General features: G+C 32.2%; 1 protein-coding gene across 2 annotated transcripts; it reads left to right on the top strand.

The window, feature by feature from the left end:
- The first annotated feature begins 1,420 nt into the window (after positions 1 to 1,420).
- Positions 1,421 to 17,065, top strand: LOC139524242 (uncharacterized). 2 transcript variants are annotated; one of them, XM_071318912.1, is made up of 7 exons: positions 1,421 to 1,712; positions 8,167 to 8,329; positions 9,206 to 9,426; positions 12,929 to 12,955; positions 14,656 to 14,687; positions 14,958 to 15,895; positions 16,606 to 17,065. In XM_071318912.1, the coding sequence occupies exons 1-6, from the start codon at positions 1,643 to 1,645 to the stop codon at positions 15,393 to 15,395; spliced, it is 951 nt and encodes a 316-aa protein (XP_071175013.1). In that variant the 5' UTR covers positions 1,421 to 1,642; the 3' UTR covers positions 15,396 to 15,895; positions 16,606 to 17,065. The 2 variants fall into 2 exon arrangements, with proteins under 2 accessions (XP_071175013.1, XP_071175015.1); XM_071318914.1 differs by lacking the exons at positions 12,929 to 12,955; positions 16,606 to 17,065 and having other exon boundaries at positions 1,525 to 1,712; positions 14,958 to 15,518.
- Positions 17,066 to 27,393: the final 10,328 nt, after the last annotated feature.

The raw sequence follows: 27,393 nt of genomic DNA, 5'->3' as shown, positions 1-27,393 counted from the left end.
TGAGGCAGTTTGGTGACTAGTTTGGATTTTCTCTATTCAGTACATGGGACCTGGTGTCTTAGAACGAACGATTATAATAGAAAAAGGATCAATTTATATTGCACATTTTCAAATCAGAAAGAATGGATAGTGTGTTTCTAGGGACATAGGAACATGCAAGGATAAAAAATGCTGGCATGCTTCTTTATCAATTTCGATGGGCACATACAAGGAATAATGAAACATCCTTAAGTTCATCCTTGCATTTTTATGCCCCACCTACCATAGTAGAGGGGCATTATGTTTTTTGGTCTGTGCCTCCGTTCGTCCGTCCGTCCGTTCGCTTCAGGTTAAAGTTTTTGGTCAAGGTAGTTTTTTAAGAAGTTGAAGTCTAATCAACTTGAAACTTAGTACACTTGTTCCCTATGATATGATCTTTCTAATTTTAATTCCAAATTAATGTTTTGACCCCAATTTCACGGTCCACTGATATTTTCAAAAGTACTGAATATAAAGACAAATCTACTCAATAGAATAAGTTACCTACTGAACATAAAGCCAAAACTGCTAAATATATTGTTTAAAGTGCTGAATATAATACCAGATCTGCACAATATAATGATTATTCTACTGATCATTATGATGTTATTGCTCAACATAATTGTTATACTACTGAACATAATGAAAAGGGCACTCATAATCGAGAAAAAACCGCTGAAAATAATTAAATGATCACAGCATATCCTAAATATGAACAACGGAAGACAGCTATGGCGTTCCATACTTTTACACCCCAATAAATTTACAAAAAGAAGCATTCAATTCTTAAAATAAAATTAATATTTTATACTGTTTTAAAATAAATATTTTATACTTTTAAAAAATTAATATTTTATACTTTTAAAAAATTAATATTTTATACTTTTATAAAATTGATATTTAATGTGAAAAAATTAATTCTTGTTTATTTAGCAAAATTATATTAGGAAAACTTTTAATGTTTTTGATATTGATTTTGGAACAGTATGAAAAATTATCTCAATATTTGACACCGTCATACTACTTATATCCTCAAACCCCCCCCCCCCCCCCCTACCCATTGATTTTCCTTTCGTTTGCTCGGAAATAAGAAGAATTCAACGAGTTGACACCCAGCAACGATATCGAATTTGCAACACAAAAATCAGGAACAATGCGTTTCTGTTTGATACAGGATCAAATGTTAAAGTATTTAGCTCTGTACACAGATTTCAAACTAATTGTCATTTATGAAAAACACCCTTTTAATGATATTTATTCCCTATTAAATTGGCTTTTATACTGAAAACTAAAATATATTGATACAATTATTTTGGTTCAGGCGAACAATTAAAATTTTATTTGTAATATCAGATGGCGACAGATCAATGTATGATTTAATGTTTCTAATTGTTATACCGGTAGTACGGTCGGGTCCAACAGGAAAATGTATGTGTTGATTTTAAATTCAAGTGTTAAAAGCTGCAGATATTAAAATCGATGCCACTTAAGGCTATAGAACTCATGCGCCGTATGTGACAACAAATATTGAAATCTGGTCCATTTTCCTTATGTCAACTGACGGTGCTTGTGAGATAAGGATTATATACGGTTTTGGTGATAGGATGGATTTATCAATGGAAAAATGAGAAATAAAGAAAACATGTTCAATTTAATATTATTTCTATTCTCTGGAATACTTTGGAAAATAGGAGGTATGTATTTAAATCTCAAACTGAATATTATTTAAATTGAGAAAAAAAATGAAATGCATAGTTATATTTGATCGTAACTGAATATCCTAAATACTGATGAAGTAAGTATTATTCTTTATTTTTTATCCATAGCTGTTGTTTATTATTATGAAATCTGACTTTTAACTTGTCTTCACAACTCAATATAGAATTCAACAAGATAAAGAGTAATAATAAAGAAAAAAATACAATTACAAATGTAATTCTACTATTCCTGGGAAAATTAAACGTAGGCCGGTTTTCTGTACAATTGCGAATTCCTCAGAAAGAACTGCAATCACATATTTTCTCTCCAAATTTTTCAAATATTCTTTTTTAATTCTATTTTTAAAGGGGCACTAGCTGTCAAATTCATGTTCACCGATTTGACTCAAATTCTCATATTTGATTTATAACCATGCATAACATTTATCCAAATTATGTAAAGACTAAAATAAACAATTTACAGGGCATTGGCTCGATAATATGTGCAAATATAGCTTCAGTTCGTGTGGTTTTTTTTTTAGTTCTTTTCAAAGTAGATATTGCAACTATCTCTTTACAAAAAATCGGAAAAATAGTAAATTAAATTCACGATATTTCTAGCACCGGAAAAATGAACATTGCTATAGAACTATGTCTTTTTTTAATTACCGGTATGATATTCTAATCCGAGCTGGCAATAAAGCTTATTTTTCTATTTTGCCGTCGCCGGTTTTTTATTTTAAATATTAAAACTCCATCTTAAAAAAATCAAATCCACGCATGATAATGCCGGCACAAGCAAAGTAGACATTGCTTTATAAGTGTGCTTTTTTGTCAAAAGGTATTTTGATCACAGCCAGCAAAATAACATATTTTCTAGTTTGCCGGCAACGGCAAAATAGCCACTGTTTATCAAATCGGACCAAATCGATGAAAACATGTTCATTTTGTATTGAATCCATAGTTATCAAAGGTACCAGAATTATAATTTAATAACTGAGCTGTTTTTTTCATATTTTGGTTTGAAGCTTTTATGTTTGCCATTTGTTACCCTGTGTAAGTGCTAGTAACTTACATTTGAAGATATTTGTTTTCAGTTTTTTTCTTACTTCAGTTTTTCTTGTTTTTTTGTTTACCTCTATTCGACTGAACCTGCCCTCGATGTAGGTAGAACTCGACTCGGGTCAAAATTTTAAACTGATGACGTTTTATAGAAACCCTACCTGTTCGATTTAAACTCTACTTACACGAGTAAACCGAGTAAATAGAATCGAAGTCGACCCTAAATAACTATCGAGTTGACCTCCGAATATCTCCGATAGTAATATAAGCGATAAAAACATAAATATTTAAAAAAAAAAAAAAAAAAAAAAGGAAATGTGGTATTATTGATCAAGGATCAAAGATGTTAACAAAATATTAATTCGATAAACAATTTTAAAGTTAAAAGGATTGTTAAAGTGTTGAGAGAAATATAGTTAAATTATTAATGCAAAGAATGTAAGCAACAACAGGAGAACTGAAGTTTCAGGATCGATCTTTGGTTATAATAGTTACTATAAATAACTTTGCGCCTGAGCATTCATTAGTGTTCTCTTCCGTTAATGCATTGCATTCATGGTTTTATGGTAGCGTGGACGCCTCACGTATGGTCGTGTATTTGATCCAAGAATTTATCAAATCAAAGAATTGAAAATAGCATCGCTGCTTCTCCGCCATAAGCATGTGACATTCGAAGTAGGCTTCCTGTGGAGTTTTACCTTGTTAACTAGAAAATTAACTACCCGACCAAGCTTATCGGTCGGATATAAAGTCGAGTACATTTTCATATCGCAACATGTTCCCACCTTTATATACATGTAATATTTTTTTTACACTGGACGTTTCACCGACAATTAATTGTAATCATATAACGTTAACATTTAGCATCATTTTGATTTTCTCTTTTCTCTCCTGTGATGCTTATTATGTATGTATACTTTTCCCTCTAATTTTCATGGTATTTTCATATTTCTTGATCGGTGTGAGAAAAATATTTCTCATCTCTAGAGAAAATTTTGTTCTCGACAAATGATTGGTCGAAATTCAATAATGATGTCGTTTTCTAGAGAAACAGATTCAGTGTTACAATATTTTTCCAATCTCAACAGTTTAATTCAAAATGTTCGGCAAGCCTCGAGTTTTGAATTTTAAAATTAAACTGTCTTGAGTTGAGGAATATCGCAACACACTTGATGCAGTGGTGAAAGCTTAATTAAATGTTTAATTCAAAAACAAATATAACTTTATATTTGATTTCATACCCGAGTAAATTCTTTTATTACGACTAATTCCATTACGAAATTTTGAATTCAGCTATATACAAGAACTATTGACAGACCTTTTCATCTGTTATATAAACAGAATATTGTATTTGACATTCTAACTTGAAAAGTGCACTACAGAACAACCAATGGTACATTTCAAAACTAGATGTTCGATTGCTTCTAAATAATTAATCAAAATGATACATTGAATCTTTTAATAATTTAAATCAAATAATAGTATACGGTATTACCTCATGTAAAGTTGTATGTTGTCAGCTATCAGTTTTTTTGTGGTTAAAGCTGGGACTAATATAAGTATTTTAATTAGATTTCTAGTAACTATTGACATTTCTGTTGAAATCTATCTCATACCTAACACATCAAGTACAAGTTTTATTATCTTCTTGTGTTGCTGCACTGACATATGAAAAGATGAAGAGAAAATAAATTCAATAATTGCATAAATTTTGAAAATAATAAAAATAAAAAACGTTAAACATTCTAAATTATTATTATACAGACCATAAAACAAGGAACTCATACACATTATTTTACTTTAAAAAGAAAATGTTATCAATTTGTTATGTCATACAAAAAATATTTTCATCATGCAGAAATATATGTACCATGATAAAATCCATTTTAGTACCATGTTATCGAAGGTTTTCAAAACATTATTAATCTATTTACAGATATGAATTTAACCTTTGAATTCATTTTGTTCGGTGCATTAAGGTAACAAATGAAATCGAGTACTTTAGGCATTACACTAGCCGATGTTATCGAGTATGCCAGACCTTTACACTAACCAATGTAATAGATTATGCCAGACTCTTCACTAACCGATGTTATCAATTTTGCAAGGCTTTACACTAACCGATGTAATCGAGTATACACGGCTCTACACTAACCGATGTTATCGAGTATACACGGCTCTACACTAACCGATGTAATCGAGTATTCTAGGTTATCACTAACTGGTGTAAGTAACCTAAGTAATCCAGGCATTACACGAGCCGGTACAATTAAATATGCAAGGTTCTATGCTATATAGTTATTGTAATCAGTAATGCAAATGGTCTACACTAACTGATATAAAAAAAAGTATGCCAGTCTCTAGGATAGCCTATTTAATTAAGATAATACATTACCCAGTCCAATCGAATATGCCAGGTACTATGCTAACAAATGTAATCTGTAATGCACATGGTCATGGTATACACTAACCGATGAAAAAGTATTCCAGGTGTATACCACACTGTTCACTATTTTTAAAATTTCTGGTCTGATTTGAGGAGATGAATTATGTTGCCTTAAACCAGACAAAGAACGCCACATTAGAATTAGTAACAGTTACTATTCATTTTATTCACACAAAACAGCAACATTGCCATATTATATACTAGTAATCAAATAAAACCACAGATATGTGTGTATGGAAACTGAGTCTAGTTTAAACATATCTTGTGTACAAAAGTAGCAAAAGTGATTTGACACAAGTTACAATAACATTAGAATTGATTCAATGGAAACTTCATAATCATAGATCTAATTGTCTGAAGAAAAAAAAATTTGAACCGAAAACTTATTTTGCGATAGTAAAATCAACGATTAACTTAGTTTATTTCAAGTAGATTGTGAAAGATGAAAGATAAAAATAACTTGCAACCTGTACTCCATTCACCACCAAAAGGTTACCCAGAACTGAATACGAAATACATGGTTTTTTTTAAACAGCGGGGAACACTGAACTCATCAATAAAATCGAATATATCCCAAAACAAATTACATATTCATGACTTTGAACGGACACACTTTTCCATTAAAATTAGTAGCTTACAGCAAACCTGCAAATCGAAGCGAATGATTGAATACAGGATGGACTAATCAAATATATGCTAAAATAGGATGCTTAGAACACTCATTTAATTCATCCTTTTGAATTAATTTTGTTTGAATTCCAATTTTAATGAGAATTTAGTGAATTGCTATCTAATTCATATTACAAACAATACGGAAAATCAATTTTCAAATCCTCTCTTCATCTCGATAAATTTCTTTTGAAGAGCATGCTATCATATATGTTCACCTGCATTTGCATAATTCGTTTAGATTGCATTTGATTTGTAAATGTACTTTGCGAATTTTTTTGAAATGTCAAAACATGTCAGTTGTATAACAAATGTTTAGACAAATACAGAAGCTTAATCAACTATAACGTGAATACTGATCATCTGTAACGTGAATCGTGACCAACTATGACGTGAATCCTAACCATCTTCTATGTGAATCATGAATCGAAAAGTTGAAACTTGTTGATTACAAAATCATTGGTCCACAAGACCCTGCTGTCAAATTGTCAACATATATTAATACCGCCTTAAAGAAGGTCGTCTGACCTTTTGTTTAACAAGGCCATATGACCTGTTCCTATGGAAACCCATACATTCTTTACTCTTCAGCCCACAAGGAACAAATACTGCAATATTTCAAAAATAACAACATTACAGAACAATCTATTTAATTTGAAACTAATGTTATTAAGTAGCTTCTATTTCATGACAAAATAAATAGAGTTGAAATCGGCATTACTTGTTTCGAAATTGTAAACATTAGCTCGACATGTGAAAACGAAGACCAAGAGACTGAAAGGTGCAATGCATGCTAAAGGAGAATACATTATATAAAAAAAAACGTAGTATTTGGTTATACAAACTCCCGAATATAAGAAAGAATTTCCAAAGCTCTTACTATTTTTCTTGCGAACCATTAAAATTCCGTATTATTTGGTTCCACAAAGTCAAGTCGTTTAAAATCTAAATGTTCAGAATGCACCATTGCTAAATAGATTTCACCTGGTTAAAATGTCAAATGTAGTACATAATTTCATAGGACAAGAAAAATTAAAACAAAGTGACAGAGACAAAATTGTCAATTGACACAATGTCACTGTGACAAAAACGTCAAAAACGTCAATCGACACAAAGTCAATGCGACAAACAGGCCATTGACACAAAGTCACTGTGACAAATCCAGTTTAGAGATAATTTTGTTTTATAATGATCTATAATGAATTAAATAATTTTTGAACCCAATTTCTGCATTTTTAATTAAAGAAATTCAAAGTATAAACTTGATTATACATTATCCTGCAATAGATTGCATAGAAATACTATTTACTATTTTGGCAATATGACTGTCCAAATAATGGCTCTGATCGATAAACCACCACTGTCATAATAAATAAATTTATTGAAAATAAAAACATTTTTGTCTGCAAGTTCTGATAATCATTCAGGATTAAGTAATATCTACTGTGTAGTAATTTTATCTGGGGATTAGCCATCTGGGGTCTAGGGCAGTATTTTTGGCGCAAATAATACCATGTAATTTTAAAACAGGTGGCGCAAACCTAGCATTGGGGAAAAAAAGTTGTGGCGCAAAAGGACGCATTTTTGGCGCAAATGGATCTCTCCCACATCATGAGTGTAGAAACTTTATCTCCCGCCTTAGGCCAAGGTGTGCTATGGTCAAATAAGGAAATGGATTAGCCAGTTTTTGGGAGGGACAATTAAGATCAGATTATTGCATGAACTTGGACATGCAGTCATGCAGCTAATTTCTCTGAAAGAAGAAACATCATTTATTTGAAACTTGGAAAATATTTTGTAACTTTTTGCAAAAACCCACCCATATTCCACCCAATCTTAATGACAGTTTTAATCATTATTTTTTACAGTTATTATTTTATCATCTTAAGATACGGGATGTGTGATGCTTCACGAGATTGTTTTTATTGTGTTTATAGTGTAGTATTTTACTATTTGTTACTGTATTGTATGATATACTAGTTGCCAGGGGCATTTTCTTAACCCCACCTTTGCTTTTTAATGTCATTGTCATTTATTTGCTACTATTGATATTGTTAACATGTCATTCTCAATTCAATTAATTATAAATTTTGAATAAATGACATTTTGCTCAACTTGAGTTTTAAATTAACAGCAAACTTAGCTCGGCCTCCCCATAGGTTTGTTGAACATCATCTTTAGGAACCTTGGCTGTCAAAAAGTACATTTTTTTAATTTTTTTTTTGTGTGTTATTTTGATAGTATTGACATAATTTTATGTTTTTAATATGCCAGACTGTGTTATCAGTTGGGAGGTGACCCACCATAAGGACAACTCCAATGGGTACACTTGGGAGGAAGCAGATACAATATGTAAAGAAAACGGGAAAGTGTTAGCTGTTGTTGATTCACAGGAAAAATGGGAAAAGCTTAAATATGTTATAACAGGTGGAAACAGGTAAAATATTAATATATAAAAGTGTATAGTATGTTTGCCTAAAGAAAGAAAAACCTGACTGCAAACGTAAAAACCGGAATTGTCAATAGAATGAAATTCAAAACAGTGTTGCTGTGGCCATTGATTGACACATTAAATTCATCCATTGACTGGGACAATTTAGGTGAACCTTTGTATGTAACGACCACTGTTCACGACGTACCTACGATAGACATTTAAACTGTGGGGTCACCAAATGTTTCGTAACGCGTTTAATTATAAAATAATTAAAAAAATTAATCAGGAATAACCTTTATGTTTTGATTTATATAATTGATATAAATCAAAACATCGTGTTATTTCTGATTAGTTTTTCGAATTACTTTATTAAGGTGTTGAGAACCTTTGAATGAATATTTTATTTGCGAAACCTTTGGTGACCCCATAGTTTAAGTGTCTTTAAAAAGTACATAGTGATCAGTGGTCGTTACATACAAACGTTCACCTAAATTGTCCCAGTCAATGGATGACTTTAATGTGTCAATCAATGGCCACAGCCACACTGTTTTGAATTTCATTCTAAATGGCTTGAAAGTAAGATGAAATAATTGAAAACTAAATACCTCTGCTAGAAACGGTCTTGTACTATACTACACTCTGTGTTGAAGGTAGCAAAAAGTAAGCAAGCGAAGAATTACAAGGCAATCGATCTTTATTACAACATAACATTTATTCGAAAGAAACAATGAAAAAAGGAAAACAAAAATCAAACAAAAGTAAACAAAAACGAAAACAAAAAAAAACAAAAAAAAAACCACTCACTCCACTACAAACAAAACAATTATAATAAAAAAACCATTACGTATTCTAAGACTTTTATCAGATATCATATTATAGATACACCGCACCTGCCGATGTATACATTGGTTTACAATTTACCGAAAGCATAAACAACTTTACATGGAGCAATGGAGTTCAAGCTTCATGGACAAAATGGTATGACAACGAACCATACTTTACTGATACAAGGCATTGCGTTAGGTTAGATGTTTATACAGATTATTCCTTTAGAACATGTGACTGTTCATACAAGCATCATTTTGCTTGTTCTTATGAAGGTACGTACTATGTCTAATTATGGTCATGTGTTAAATTATCGAGTAGGGCTTGGAATTACATGGTAATATAAAATCGTTATGCTTGTCGACAATGCAACGTATGCATATTTTATCGGCCTACTGGCTTGCAAACACGGGTATTCAATTTGCATTATTGAAATTTTATGTTACAAAATTTTGAAAATCATTTAAGATTTAGGAATATAAGTAAGTAAGTAAGTAAATTATTTATTATAGTGACATGTGTTTTTCACAAAATATTATATAATACAGTGAGATATAAAAACAATAATTAGAACACCCGACCCTTTGGGTCTATAAGTCACTTTAAACATAAATTTCAATGGTACGACGAACAAAAATAAATAAAATGTTATCGAAAATTTTCATATAAAAAGTTTTTTCTTTTACTGAAAGCTTGCAATAGATATTTAGCAGTTTTTCTCGGATGTTGACATAGTAAATATTTAAACTGTTCTTCATTTGATAGTATACATAAATTGTCTATTTGTGAGAAATGTTGCAGTCGCAGATTGTTATAAAAGTTACAGTTTATAAGGAAATGAAATTCGTTTTCCACACAGTTATTTTATTGGAATATAATTTATATATATATCTCCCTCATGCAAAATGTCTGATTCCTTTCTCGGCTTTGACACCAGATTGACCTCTCAAGGTCATCAGCTGTAAAAAAAAAAAAAAAGTGAAAAAAAAAAGTAAATAATAACTTAGTATAGGTAAAAGAACGGTCTTCAACTTTTTTTTTAATATGTTTAGATATAGCAAACAATGGCAAAGTAGTAAGATTCGAAAAAACAACCAATCAGCGAAACCCCTGTTGATTGATCAAGTACACCTTACCATTCTAATGTTTTCTGTAACCCCTGTTGATTGATCAAGTACACCTTACCATTCTAATGTTTTCTGTAACCCCTGTTGATTGATCAAGTACACCTTACCATTCTAATGTTTTCTGTAACCCCTGTTGATTGATCAAGTACACCTTACCATTCTAATGTTTTCTGTAACCCCTGTTGATTGATCAAGTACACCTTACCATTCTAATGTTTTCTGTAACCCCTGTTGATTGATCAAGTACACCTTACCGTTCTAATGTTTTCTGTAACCCCTGTTGATTGATCAAGTACACCTTACCATTCTAATGTTTTCTGAAACCCCTGTTGATTGATCAAGTACACCTTACCATTCTAATGTTTTCATGTATATAACAATCAAGTAGGAGCTATGGTGTAATAAGGCCTGAATATGAATAATAACAACTATACTTGAACTAAAAAATAATTCTTTAAACTGAACTACAAAGAAAATAATTCATTTTGCTTATACTCATAAAACCACATTTTTGTCATGCCGTTTGCTACAATGTTAGTAGTTTCACTTTCCAACTTAAGTTGTCATTTTCTTTTATGACATTACACCACCTATTGCTCCGGAAAAAGAACATAATTTTATCCAATAAATTCCATTGTAATGTAATATAATTGACGTAACAGGCCTCCGGTTGACATATTGCTGTAGTACTGTGCTTGGATACACCAAACCGTATCAGGAACACTTATTGATTCTGACAATAAAATCAGTGCAAGATTTTTCTCTCAACGGGAAATGGAACTTTAATAAACACAAAATCTTCATCTCTAGTATCGGATCAAATTTAAGAGTAATAATATAGTAATAATATTTTAAACCCCAACATGTCAATCGACAAATTTAGAATTTATGGCATTTTTCATAAAATTTCCAGTTTTTAATCTAATATCTAACTATATTGCAATGTTTTTAGCAAGGTAAATAATCATTGTTATAATTGTTACACGGCTTATACAACTAATGACCCATCTCTGTTAGATTAGAGAATTCAATTTAATGTTTGTCAATTTTCTGTCTCATAGATTAATTTGGACGCAAATACTTCGCTATTTTAGTTCAAAACATATTGATTATAAAAAAAGTCACATTTAAAAAGAACAAAAAATGTCACACTACAAAAGATACCATCGATTGAAGACAATTTCTTGAAGTTCGTTGTATATCAAGTTATATGGGAGTGGATTGAATTATATTTTAATCGATATGCAATAATTGATATACTACCATGTCATAGAGCGGTAATGTGTACAATATCTGTAATATAAACATCATAAAACATTATAATTACTGGCAGAAGCCTAACTTTAGTCAGACAAAAGTCCTGAAACTCTTATGCAAATATAGTGAGGTATAATGGGCATACCATAGTCTGGTTCTTGCATCAATAGACTGATGAATATGTCTCAAATCTTGTCGTACAAGGTATCAAGCCAGGGGACAGAACTCGTAAGTCTATTGCATCAATTGTCCCAAAATGCAACATAATCATGATCATAGCAGGGTTTTCTTCTGTAAAACTTTATGCACGCTATACATCAACTTTTTGACAATGATCAAGATTTTTCCTGCTTTAAAAACCCTTCAAATAAACAATACAAAATTGACCGCTCTGTTGCAATTCCTATTGGAAAAAATCAACGTTCGTCGTCATTTTACCAATATATTTAGCTAATTTAACGTTTTTATTCGAGCGGCAGTGATGAATCCTTAGATGAAACGTGCGTCTGGCATACAGAATTATAATCGTGGTATATATGATGAGTTTATAGAAAAAATCTGATTGTATTTTTCTTTGATATTTTTTATTGTCTGCCCATAAGTTCCATAAGGTTTTAAGGTTTTAATGCTGTGTAAACGTTTTGAATTTTTTTTCTCAATCAATTTTCCGATAAAACACCGTGAATCCAACAATTAGCCGTCGTACTAATTAGCTGTCCGAATAATGGGCTGTCAGAATAAGGACGAAAGGGCGGATCAAGCCATTTTAAAAAGGGGGTTCCCAACTCAGGATAAAAAGGGGGTTCCAACCTCATGTCCCCATTCAAATACATTTTTCGTCCTAAAAAAGGGGGGTCCAACACCAGCAACCCCATTTTGGATCCACCACTGATGACGTGTAACCAATTTTCCATGTAATCGTCCATAAGTTTTCCAACGTTCTTGATTCGAATGTTCCTTATATGAAATCAAGAAGTGTGCTTCACATTTTTGAACTCGGCCTCACTGACAATATTGCATTACTTGCTGAGCTCACCGGTACTATTGACTATAAGAAAAGACTCGCAAAAGACACCAGGCTTTCAATTTTGTACAAAAGATATTACGCGTTTTGCCTACAAAAAACTAACAAGTGATGCTCAAATAAAAAAAAACCATTGAGAACCAAACATTCCGAAAATCGAGCGTTTCGTTTTTGATTTTTTCTGGATACTTACATGGTATTACCATATAGGTCACCGTACGGCCTTCAGCAATGAACAAAAACCATATAGGTTCTTTAATTTTACAAGAGTTAATAAGATGTTTAGTAAGCTTATAAACGTATTATAGAACTGGTATTAAAAATATGTGATTTAACAGATATTATAAATATTTGTTTCTATGTGTACAGTATATATACCAGATCCTGTAGTGCAAGGTATCAACAGTTTTACTAAATATATAATTAAATAGAATCCATAACCTGAATCCTTATTCCAACCAATAGTTTAGTAACAGTATAATCCCAAGTATAATCCTGATCGCATACTACACCATAAAGTATTTGGATATTTTTTTTAAGAAAATGTATGGAGCTTCTTTAAGTGCCATGTTCATATAAGATTTTCGTTCATCTGGTGCGCACTAGTTTGAAAAATCGTACGCTGGACTTTCAAACTAGTGTGCACGACTTTAAAACTGATGCACCTGACTTTGAAAATGGTGCACACGACTTTTAAACTGCTGTGAACGACTTTTTAACTGTTGCGCACTACTTTCAAATACTCTTGCGTACGACTTTGAAACTCATGCGCATGTTCTTAAAGACTTTTGTCTAAATTTTGTCAAAAAGACTAGCGCACGAATTTTAAAGTCGAATTTTAAAGTCGTGCGCATCATTTTTAAAGTCATGCGTACCATTTTTAAAATCGTGCACTCCAGTTTTTGTACGTCGTGCGCAGTTACATAATGTCTGTTCACGTGTTTGAAAGTCGTGCGCACCAGTTTAAAAGTCGTGCGCACCAGTTTTAAAGTGATGCGCACAAGATTAAATCTTCGCCAATCAGTCATATTTATATGTACATGGCATTTAATGGACTTGTAGAAAAAGGCAATTCTCAGTTCAAAGATTCTGACAACATCAGTGGAAAAAATTGCAAATTGTTTAAAGATCCATACAAGCGCACATTTTTCTTACTACGATCAGTATTAGACTTAATATGTTTTGTATATGGCTGAAATATACAGCTTTTACCATCATGAAAAGAGCATGCGTAGTCTAGACAAATAAATTGTTACCTTACCATTGCTTACATGTAATTTTAATACATGGTAGTCGGTTCAATTTTGTTTGTATGTATGTATGAATGTGTGTTTGCTTGTTTGTTTATTTATCAATTGTTTACGTTTCTTTTTTCTATATTATTATTCAAAACTTGAAGGAATAAAACTTTAATTATTTGATATTTAATAAATATGTTAATGGTTATGTTACTTATAAAGATAAATCCGATATATTGAAACACCTTAGACAAAAATTATATTTTTCTTATATACAAATGAAAAAAAAATCAAGATTATATCACTATTAGCAAAGGCGGGAGGGAGTGTGCTGAGAAGGAGAAAGCCTATTTCACACCTTGTGGACTAGCGTAAATTGATCACAGACTTAGACAAATAGCGAAAGGCCTTTAATAAAACGTAAACTTATATAATTTACATTACACCTCTGAAGTTTACTACACTTGTGCTAACTTAAATTTGTTTTCTTATAATTGAATAATTAAATTTAACTATTTATAACGTTAGGTTAGGTTATAGATTTGCTGTATTACAATATTGGAGGGGCCTGGGTTTTTTTTTTTTGGGGGGGGGGTCTCATCACGATTTGTTGATTTTTTTGTCAATCACGATTCAAAGAAAATAAATGTCCATGATCACGGATCACGAAAATATATTAAAAAAAAATCTGTAGAAAAACGGATCACGATAGCGAAAATGCGCCGATCACGAAGAACGAAAATGACTCATAAGGCCCCTCATATTGCTCTTCTCTGGATATTTCATATTTTAATTCGCTGTTTTTCATTGAGATTTCAAGTATTAAATATATAGTTTATATTGTTTTTTTATTTTCAGATCTTGTTACATCCACACCAGCAGTATACACGGTGAGTTCTAAATACCGTATATCGCACTATTTTCGAGTAGGGTTTTGTTCGCAGTTTTGGACCTTGATTGGTTTTTAAATCTTTACCGCATGATATTCGCGTTTTTTCAATCAATTAGGAGATAACTGTATTGTATTTTAAGCACCGGCAGCATCAATTGGTGATTTGATGATCGCAAATTAAGTTAACTGGCTAGTATGTTTTACCCTTAAATGAACTGATATTAAAGCATGAATGATAATAACAGTGTTCCACATTTCCTTATTTTAGAGCTCATCTGGTATCAACTCGGACATGATTGTCGGGATGTCAGTTGGATTCGGAATATTTTTAGGTATTGGAATAATTATTTGCATACTTTGTCGATGTTGCTGTAATTTCCAACAGGAGAAAAAGTATGCTGAAAATTCCAAGTCAAGCAAACAAATCATACCAACCAGATTACAAGCACAAAAGCAGTTTGAAATTTGCATGAGTCAGATGGAAGGCGTTGATTATTCCCGCGCAAAATCTAGTGCAGCAGCCTCGGTTTCATACAGCAGAAATCAGAACCATGATAACGTGTTCGATGTCGACGATCACCCGTCAAATGTTATTGATATTGCACCCTACAGTGACATGTCACAATATGACCGTGATGATAGCATGAGTTTGAATGATTCGTCCTCACCGTCAAATAAATCTACCGATTATATGCATTTTATGTAAAACAATTCTGGACAAAACTAAGTACTAGGAAGCCTGATTTGAACACTTATCTTATTAAACTACTAGGAATGATGTACATTACATTTTCGTGAGCCAGGGTTCTTGTGAACATTTTCGAATCTAGTCTAAGAATATTAATATTTTACTGAACCCGCTCACTTTATGCATAGTTTTATTGAACAGTTGCTAATGAATTTGACTAAGCATGTCACGTTACAAATAAGGTAAACCGTTTTTAAAATAGTATTAATGCTCTTTTCAACTCAAAAGCATATTTTCAAAATTACCACGCAAGGCTATGCATACTAATTGTTCATTACTGTGGTATAGTCGGCAACGTCAGTTTGTTTCAACCGGAAACATCGGCTCTGTTCCTATTAATAGCATGACGCATGGAGTTCATTTCTTCGAACTCATGTTACATTTGAGTTCATGCATTATAGGATTTTGTTTTTATAATTTGTTTAAGCTAAATTTAAATGTCACACCAAATTTCACAGGCACTTGTTTCTGTCAATGTGGGGTGTACTATCCATACCAGTACAAAAAAAACCACAAGGTAGCTAACGGAAATTTTCAATGTGTTCGCTTCAACCAATATTTTTTTTAATTTCCCTTGATTTTTTCACAAATAAAAGTACACCAGTCTGTCGGTAATTGATTTATCTTTACAATGAAACAACTTTCACGTACCTTGAGAATACCCCTCAAACAGAATAACACACTTGAGATGAGAATTATTGACCTTTTTCCAGACCATTGAATTTGTAAGGACTTAACTTCCGGTTAACTTAGGAAGTTAATATAACTGTGTAATCCCATTGGTCACATTTTTCTGGTTACTTGTAACTAGTATAAATAAACAGGTAACCAGATGAATTAAACCAATGGGATTGCACAGTTTTATTAACTTCCTAAGTTTACCGGAAGTTAAGTCCTTACACATTCAAAATTTCCGTTATTTATTAACTGTAAAACGCGGGGTTGGGAGGGAAAATATACATTATAACAAAAAAGTTATGACCGTTTTATCTATGTACCCCCGTTCACTTTCGTTGATAATCAATCGGCCATTAATGATATACAACTTAAGTGTAAAAGTCACGTGATGACGGAGATAGTTGGATATGGCTACCTTGTGTTTTTTTTGTACTGGTATGGATAGTACACCCCACATTGACAGAAACAAGTGCCTGTGCCAAATTTGTAGAATGAAATTTAATTCGCTTACCTATGGCATTTTTAGTCAATATAGATGATCGCCCATATTGTATATTTTGATCCGTAAATGAAACTAGTAGCAGATAATGCTACTATATACATTTTGTATTTAAATTGAGAATGGAAATAGCGAATGTGCCAAAGAGACATCAACCCGACAAAAGGGCAGAAATCAGACCAATGGGACTTCAACACAGCTAAAAAAAAATAATCCCGCACCTGGATACGGACTTCCGCTGGCCCTTACAAACGTGTACTAATTCAATGGAAATGGACGTCACACTAGACTCCAAAACATTTAGCTTTAAAATTTGTAATTTTAAATTTGATTTCTAATGGAGGGTCAGAAAACAATTAATTGCGATCCAAAGGATGTCATGCATTTGTCTTTTGAAAAATATTGTAAATTGTCGAATATAATCCATTTTTGTAATAAAAAAGTCTGTATTTATCAGCTTGTCACTTTTCTTGAAAACGCTTTTGTCAGCAACATTAAAATGACTAGTGCATAACGGTTACAAATATGATTTATTTATTAACTATTTTAAGAATATTTTTGAGATATTGATTACTGGACGCTCAACAACCAACATTCTCTCAACAATCATGTAATAATTCAGACATCCTAGATGCTTAAATCTTTATTTTGTATCTGTTGTAAAAAATATAGTCATGGGCAATTGTCTTACCTTTCATGTAATAGGAGGTTTTTTTATGGTTTGCATTGCATATGCTAATGTCACGATTAGATCCACTTGTAAGACACAATACAACAGAACACTGATAAAAGAAGAAAAGTTAAGAATACAAAATATGTACCCATGGTTAAACAGAAGCCAAAATTATCAAAATAGCAAAACAAAAACATTGAGAATTATATCAAAACATATTAATATGAAGATCCTCTGTCTGCATTGTTTATTTTCATTGTTTATATGTATCATGTATAATGTTTTAAACCCTTGGCCCATATGGACGTAACGTGCTTTTCAATAAAGAAATATAAACATCATAATTATGACCACCGATCACTTTCCTTACTTGGGACAGGCACATGCGTTTGTCGTAGGGTCAAATGAGCTTTTAATACCACACTCCTCTCCCTTTTTTATCCATCATTTGACTATCATTTGGTGCACTAGTGACCGATTTATTTAACGCTGACTATGTGGTATTGTCTTATATTGAGTTATACCATAAAAAAGTATGTGTGTTTGCTGTACCCCTACTTACCCTAAAGTTTTTTTGGCCATTTTTGATTAAGCACTGTTAAACTCACAATGTTGCTCCATAGACTCAATGTAAAAAAAAATCCCTACCTACCTACCCTGTTTTTTTAGGCATGTGACAGTAAACACACATACTTTTTGTTTGGTCTTATAAATTAAATTAATGTCTCATTTGGTCTTTTGTGAGGAGTTGAATTGTATCATTGGCAATCGTACCACATCTTCTGAAGTTATCACTGCTATACGAACTTAGAGGATATGAGTTCGAACCTTGCTCGAGATATGATCGACTTCGAATTGAATTGACAAAAATACATGTAGGTTGACAACTCTCTCCTGACACTCCAGCTACCTCCACTAATAGTATATGACCGTCATGATATAGCCAAGGTCGATGCAAGTGGGGTTTAGTACAACTTCAACAACTACATAAATTGTCCATATCTTGTGTTACTCTCCGTTATTTTCTATGTTAATAAAGAGAACATGTGATTTATTATTCCTATTCATAAACATATTTATCTTTATTCGGACACGTTTTTCCATTATGTTACTTTTAATTCCGGATTTTATTTTGCAAGGACAATCATGTAAATCTTTATTTTCAATTAAATCGCATTTAAAATATTTTACTTTAATTGTGTTTTAGTGGTTTGGTGGAACAAAATAAACATAAAATAAATGGATCAGTATTGTTCTAATCGAACATTTCATACATTCATTTAGTGTTGTTGACGTTTATATATGGCACTAAGTGATCTGTGTCTGTGTTTAATAAAACCAAGTTTATGAGGTGTTCTTAGCAAAGGTTAGATCATAAATAGATTTCGGCCTCATCTTCTACTGCATTTAAAAGTAAGTTATAAATATTCCAAGAAAAGTTAAACAAAAAGGGAGAAAATATCAAGGTCGGAATCATAACCAAAGACATACAATTGTTAAAAGAAACCAAAAAAGTGCGCAGAGGAATATTTAACAACACAATATATATTGGAAAACTAAATACTCAGCAACATGAGCTCTACAAATAACTCGAGGGAGGGGGAGCAACTGGTAAACAATTTCTTGTCCACTATAGGGGCCAGGGCCGTAACTAGCCTCTTTTAAAAGTGAGGCAAAACATCTTTGAGAGGGGTCTGGAGGCCGTTCAAGGCCCCCAGAAGCTCTGAGAAAAATAACGCAAAATCGTGCATTCTGAGCGTTTCCCGGACTCTTTCTTACATTGAAAGCAATTAATTTTTAGCTATTTTTTTTAACAATATTCTGGTCTCAAAGCAAAAACATAGATTGTTTGTAACTATAGACATTTAAGTTTCAGAGACAACATTAAAAGATCAATATGTAGGATAAAGCAAAAATTGTAATTCTCATAATCATTAATACCGGATCTCTCTGTCTGTTCTTGTCTTGCATTGTGCTTAGACTATGGTAATTTTTTTATGACTAGAATTTAATATAGTGATAGTGCAGTGTTATACTTTAAGTACTAGAACTTCTTAAGTCGACACTAGGGACCATCTTGACCTAGGCCTTGTTTTACAGTATAAATGATTCTTTTATTGTTGAAGACCCTCCAGCAACTATCAAGTAAAGAACAGGAATAAAAACTTTGACCATTGATCATTTGTATTTTTTTCTATGCATTGACTTTGTGTGCGATTAGGTCCCGTGCAAGTTTACTCCATATTCCTTTATTTTCTGTTAAAGGGTCTGAACACGACTTAATCAGTTAATGCAAGTTTAACCCTTCAATGTAAAAGGTCATTTGGCGATTATACATTGTTTTTTTCTTCAAATTATTTGATACCGGGAAATTGGTGACCTCACTTTAATTTAAACCATGTCAGCTATCTAGTTTTTTTCTACAAAAATGCGAGTTTTGTATTCTTTGATATCAAGTTCAATTCTCCATGCAGAAACGACCATTTTTTCTGTGTCCAGTACCATCGTATATTCTTAAAATATTTTCTCGCAAAATGTCTGTACATCGGGGGACATGCAACATTGCAAAACCACACGTTTACAAATGAAAATCAACACTCAGACTATAGTCATAAAGTAGGACAATAAATGAACAAAAGACAAACCCGGACACAGAAGTACAAACAATAGACCATCAACTCTGAAAACTAAAAGTAAAATAGAAACATGGATCACGAAAAACCTGCAGGGGCGACACCAGAGAGTGAAGAGAACTTGCTTCTTGAAAGACACTTTCCGTGAAAACAATTGTATATGAAGACAATCTTTTGTTTCAGTTTTTTTATATAAATTTCTAGCATGAGGCATTTGCCTCGATGTAGTTACGGCCTTGGGGGCACATCACGCTGATCATAGCAAAAACCACTATGGTAATAAGTCTCACTCGGTGATGTCGTATACGAGAATAAAAGGGGGTGGCGATAAAACATTGTGACTTTTGACACGTGGCATGTGTCCTTGGTCATTTGTGACCAAATGATTCTACAAGAAAATCATAATGGTTACAATTTTGAAGTCAAATAAGTATAAAAGCAGTGGCAACAATAAAAAGCTTAACACAACAGTATAAACTCAGTCTTATGTTACCTCAAAACGAAGGAAAAGAACATGAGAACGTTGATTTACCTCTATAATTTAATTTTGGATGTAACATGTCTTCTGATTGGCTGACGTCGTTTTGTTTGTCAGCTCATAGACTAGTCCAGATAATCATGCCGTCTGCTGTGGGTATTATTAGATTTAGATTTTTTTTATCCCAGTGTCGCAGGAAGGCGTCCCAGAAAAAAAAATAGCCTTGCCAGACGTCATAAATATTTGGACTACTCATAGAGATAATGTTGACATGTGACCGTGACGTCATCAACGTTTTTTCATGATTTACTAAGGATTAAAATGGAATTAAGAATTAAATTTTAAGAAATGACTGTAATATTTTTTCTGCCTATTCGAAATAACAAAAAATGTGATGCACACTTTAAATAACCCGCTACACGGGTTATTCAGACGTGTGCACCACATTTTTTTTATGTTATTTCTTCATAGACAGAAAAAAATATTACAGTCATTCCTTAAATATATTTATAAATTATCTGAGGGGTAATAAAAGAGTCTCTATGTCTCTAGTTAACCCAATGTTTATCGTGTGATATAAAGTGAAGCTGCCTTATTTAAAAAAAAAAACCAAGTTACTATTTATTAATTCATTATTGATTTTTAAGGTTCAGATTAAATGATTAAATCCAAGATTTTATTTTACATTGAAAGCAATTAAAAGTATTCGATATTATATTAATCTACATGTTTTTGTAATATCAATAAATAACACTTTTTGAACCTACATTATAAAAAAGTAATTAAAAAAATGGATTTAAGATTCAGATCATGAATGGAGAAAGGACATATACTTCCTACTTAAATATTAATTAAAAAAATATTGAAGTTTTAAGTCTCTACAGGAAATGGAAAATAATTAATCACAATGAACCAATAGTACAATAGCGAAATCTCTGTTTTATTCCTATTTTGTCACATTAATTTTTGTTTGTTTAAAGTCTAGTAAAAAAATAATTAATGCCTATTCAAGACGATAACACATTAGCCAAAATAGGTAGGCTCTGCAAACAAATGAAGAGCAGGAAATTTGTCCGGTCAATGGAAAGTTAGGACTGATGGTAATACACTTAGTATTTTTTTCCCCTTGCAACAGAACATGAATCTACAAACCCCAAGTCTTGTTGTAGAGTTCTTAAGCGGGAATAGAGCGCGAAATTTTCCCTACACAAGGCATTGGATTTTGATTTCTCATCCTGGTCAGACGTGTCCATTTGTAAATACATCCCCACACACCCAAAAGAGCGGACCTATAGCAAAACTTGGAACCACTCAGACTGAAAACAGGACTATTTTTTATACCCGTAGTCATAGAGACCAGTTCAAGATAGAAGAGTGTGTTTATTTATAGTTTCACACTTTAAATGTAGTGAATTAATGTGAAGTTATTGTCTCCTGTCTTTTCTTAATGTATAGATCTAGACGTGTATGTTTATTATTCATTCTTTACATGTTAAATAAACTGAGCAACGGCGGTATAATTGTCGTGCAGCTTTGCACTTCAAAAATAAGCTTGTGTTCGCAATACTGTATTACGTTTTCCCCCATGCAGAAGACAAGCGCGTAACAAAAACACTGGACACTTAGTTTATCACATAACTTTAAATGTTCAACATATTTCTTTTTTCTTTCGAACAAAAAAGTTCAGCAAATGCACATGCTGGAAATATAAATAAATATATGCTAAGAGCAGTGAAATGAAAATGATTAGCAACTATGTCGTGGACCCTTTTCAGAAAATAGCATTAAAACGTCATTTCTTTAGATTGTAACACAATAGCTGGACATTAAAAAAATTCATGTGTTCAGTCTGAACTATCGAATCATTCATATTTTGCAGATTATTTTAAACCTCTGGTTATGCACATTTGGAATACCAAGTTATTTTGAATAAGAAGATTGCAATTGCATATTTGTTCTTGCCAATTCTTCCATTTCGATTATGAGTCCTTCCAAATTACTACTTCTTACACATAACAAAGATCATTCCAAACTTATCTACCATGATCGTTTTTGATTTTTTTTTGCGATGAATTTCGTGTGATGTCAATTCGAACAATTCTATGATACGAAAATGCAGTACTGAATATATGTTGAATTTGTATAAGTTTTAGGTCAAAAACTCTAATTTATGCTTATTAAATGTAACAAGTTACACCGTATTTTTGCCGTTTTCTATATGTCCGTTTCATGCTTTATAGATTAAATTTTAATTCACCTTACTAGTAATGTGGATTTTAATGTCATGCATTCATCATTTTATCATTAAAAAATTCTTATTCTTATTCTTATTCAAAAGTATTTTAATCACGGTTGTATAAAACTATTTAAAAAGCGCATTTTACAGTTGCCGTCAACTTTGTGCACGCCGTCCAGTGCTGGGTGACTGACATACATGAAATTATGTTTTTTTGTCGCAAAGTTCTCTTAATAATACAGATTGAAGCTGGTCACAATCGAGGTCATAAGACAACTTTTCTTTTCTTAATATACTTTGAACTTTGATAGTTTTTTCATGTTTTATATTTACAAGCTCTATTAATCACATGAATATTTTGTATTTCTTTAAACTCGACAAAAGCCTTTAAATTCTACATATTAAGAAATTAATCGCAGATATAAGGATATATAATTTGTATATATTCTAAGGCAAATCGAGTTGTCTCTCTTTTTACAGTATATATTTCTGTTTTTAAGTTTGAAGAACAATTGGTCCCATTTCAAAGAACAATGAGTCTGATTTTGATGTATAACAAGTCTCCTTGATCTAAACATACTTTATATAGGAACATATCTTTTAAGATCAATATAGTTACGTTGACTAGTTTGCTGTGTTTTATACATCCTAATATATTTGTTTTACAATTTGCAATTTTGAAATGGTTTGGTTACTTTTGTTTTGTTCAAAATGTTCAGTTTGTTTTCTCAATTTGAAAACAACTTATACAAGAATTCCTATGCAGTAAATATCCAAGCGACGAAATCTTATAAAAATCTGGAAACATTTTCAGTAAAAAAAGACACACACATATACATGTATATTGGCACTTTTCTAAATGTTAATGAAAAAAAGTAAAATCACAAAAATACTGAACTCCGAGTAAAAATTCAAAACCGAAAGTCCCTAATCAAATGGCAAAATTAAATGCTCAAACACATGAAATGAATGGATAACAACTGTCATATTCCTTACCTGGTAAAGGCATTTTCTTATTCTGAAAATGGATTAAACCTGGTGTTATAGCTAGCTTAACCTCTCACTTGTGTGACATCAAATTCCCTTATATTGACAACGATGTGCATGTGAAGAAAACAAACAGAATTTTTTTTTGTATATACACTATGCCGTTCATCTTTTTCTCGTTTGAATTGTGTATGTTTCACGATAGTCTCGCTATTATCTGACGCAGGCAATGCGACTCAATAGTTTCGCTAGTGTCTGGCGAAAATTATTTGACACAATAGTCCCACTAATATCTGGTGAAGATAGTTTCACAAGTGTAGTTTTTTTACTCAAAAGTCTCAAAAGTATATGGTGAAGGCAATGCAACTCAATACTTTCGATAGTGAATGGCGAAGATTATTTGACACCATAGTTTCAATAGCGTCTGGAAAAAGTTATTTTGTGCTATAGTTTCGCTAGTGTTTGTGGATGGTTGTTTGTCTCAATAGTCTTGATAACGTCTCCTGTATGGATGTGAAAGCGTTTGGCGAAGTTTATTTGAGTCGATAATTTCGAGAGGGTGTGGTGTATTTTATTTGACTCAAAATTATTGATAGTATCTGTTGAAGGCAATGCAACTCAACAGTTTTGCTAGTGTCTGGCAATTAAGGCTATTTGACGCAATAGTTTCAATAGCGTCTGGAAAAGGTTATTTGTCGCTATAGTCAATAGTCTCGATTATGTCTCCTGTAGGTAATTTGACCGCATACTAGAAGTTTTGATTCAGTTTTGATAGCGTCTCTGGTGAAAGTTATTTGACTCAATATTTCGAGAGAGTGTGGTGTAGTTTATTAGACTCAATAGTTTCGAGAGTGTGGTGTAGTTCATTTGACTCAAATGTCAATAGTACCTTGTGAAGGCAATGCGACTCAATAGTCTCGATAGTGGTTTGCCAATCTGGTTTGTGACTGTCTTTTCTCCAATCTCTCGCGTAGAGATACAACCGCGAACTAACTGCTTCTAGAGAAATATCATTTCAAATTCCGCTTTTGAAGATATTTGAAACAAACAAATTATTGAAAGATCATTTCTGACCTTTGGCTGTGTTCTGCTCCTTGGTCGGGATATTGTCTCCTTGACACATTCCCCATTTCCCTTTTCAATTTTGAAAATAATAATCTATCATTTTGTCTTATTCGTAGGCAATATGTAAATATGCCACTTTAAATGATTGATCTCTTTTTTCTGAATTGATCCTCATTGAAATATAAAATTGACTGAATTAGTCATTCGGCTATTTATTTATTGAAACGAGTCTTTATAATATTCAAAAAAAAAATACAAAAGTAAATATTTAATTTGTGAACTTTTTGTCAGTCATATGGCATTTATCCTCATTAGGTCAAGAGTACAAAGAAAGTGTATTCATTCGGTGACTCAACTAAATATTTTTAAAAATATTGCTTTCATTTTTTAAGTAAATGACAATCATTAGCTCATTGTGTATTTCACGCTTAATTTTCATAATTAAGCTATTAACATGCTAGCTTTAATCACCATCCAAAATTGATATGTACGTATGTTATGCAGATAGTATCATATTTCAACATAAATATGCAAATAAAGTTCTTCAAATGTCTGCTTATCATAATTGCAAATGACACGTCATATAAGTTTTATTTTGCTCGGGAATCTGTTCAGTGATTGTCGTTTGTTGATGTGGTGCATCAGTATTTCTCGTTTCTGTGGTTTTTATAGATTTATAGTTTTCCTATTTTAATTGCTTTACGCTAGTCATTTTTATTGCCCTTTATAGCTTGCTGTTCGATTAAGCCGAGGCTCCGTGTTGAAGGCCGTGCTGATTCAGCCGAGACTCCGTGTTGAAGGCCGTGCTTTGACCTATAATGGTTTACTTTTTACACATTTTGACTTGGATAGAAAAACTGTTGTCTCATTGGCACTCATACCACATCTTCTTATTTCCATATAATATATTCTATTTTTTCAAAGTCAAACGTTTTCATGTTAGCACCAGTATTATAATAAAGAATAAAATTGAGAATGAAAATGGGGAATGTGCCAAAGAGACAACAACCCGACCATAGAAAAAAACAACAGCAGAAGGTCACCAACAGGTCTTCAATGTAGCGAGAAATTCCCGCACCCGGAGGCGTCCTTCTAATAGTTGAAAACATGGAAATATTTCTATGCACATGGCATGAATATCCTGTTTGATGGGTTTCAATTGAGTTTTTTTTCTAATGATTTGCAATAACGAAAAATTATTTTACATCTAGCATGTTTTATTATATATTTCATCACGTTCAACAGTCTTAACAAAATCCCGTAAGTGAGAATAAAGAAATCAAAATGTTAAATAACGTTTCATTTTACAGATATAAATCACGTACAGTTATGTCAATCGGAGTTCCCTTTTAACATTATTTTTACGGTTTTTCTAGGATTAAAAGAAATAGTAATTAAATCAATTAATTGCTTCCATTTTTTTGTTTTCTTTTAAATTATCTAAAAAAAAAAATTAAAAAAATTAAGACTATCAAATTAATCTTGACATACAATTTGTCAAAAACAGAAAACTGCAACCATCAACGCCCCCCTCCCAGGGTGACTAGTGAATAGAAGTATGGTCACCTCCGACCGACTGGAAATCACTCGTCAAAGTAAGGCGTCCGTTAGACTGTGTGCAGTGTACAAAACTGCAGTAAAGTCCGGTAAAAATTGGGTCGGTAAATTCGATGCTTTTTGTAAAGAGAGTACCAAATTCTTTGCGCGTTAAGAACCCTTGGAACAACTCTTTGAGGGTTTCGAAGGTGACCTTTTGCAAGGCTAGCATTCTGTTCCTATCCAAGTATACCATCATTAACCGTATCAGTCTAAATAATTCGGGCCACCTCGTTTACAAAATCTACCATTTGTCTTTAGTTAAATACAAATTCTCGTCTTGAATATGCATGCAATACTTGCCACTGGAAGTTAAACAACCAAACAAGCAGTCAATTTATCAACCCAAATCAAGATGAAAACCTATATAGGAGTAAACGGGTCAAACGAGTGAAATTGGAGTTCTCTTACGGTTGTTTTCTGTTATATATTTCCCGCAAGAAAAGATATTTCTCGTCGCACATTGAACAAACTTTTTTTAAGTGTGGTGATATTAACAAGAGGCTCTCAAGAGCCTGAATCGCTCACCTGGTAAACAATGCCTTCGGCCATGTTTTTTGACGAAATAGAAAATAAAACACAAACTTTATGTTATACACCCTACTGATCAATCAAATGAAGTTTGGTTGAATTTGGTTGAGTAGTTTTAGAGGAGAAGATTTTTTAAAGTTGGCAAATATGATGAACAAATTGTGAAAAATTGTCATTAAAGGACAATAACCCCGGGGTCAATTGACAATTTTGGTCATATTAATCTATTTGTAGATCTTACTTTGCTGATCATTTTTGCTGTTTACAGTTAATCTTCATCTATAATAATATTCAAGATAATGACCAAAAACTGCAAAATTTCCTTAAAATTACCAATTAAGTGGCAGCAACCCAACAATGGTTTGTTTGATTCATCTGCAAATTTCTGGGCTGATAGATCTTGACCTAATGAACATTTTTACCCCATGTCAGATTTGCTCTAAATGCTTCCGTTTTTGAGATATAAGAAAAAACTGCATTTGACCCCTATGTTCTATTTTAAGTAACGACCGCCATGTTTTTTGACGGATCAAAAATCGAAGCACACACTTTGTGCAGGATATTCTAAGGAACAATCATT

This window comes from Mytilus edulis, chromosome 5, assembly GCF_963676685.1.
Source record: "Mytilus edulis chromosome 5, xbMytEdul2.2, whole genome shotgun sequence".
NCBI lineage: Eukaryota > Metazoa > Mollusca > Bivalvia > Mytilida > Mytilidae > Mytilus > Mytilus edulis.
The sequence above is the reverse complement of the archived record's forward strand: the minus strand, read 5'-3'. Positions and strand labels throughout refer to the sequence as shown.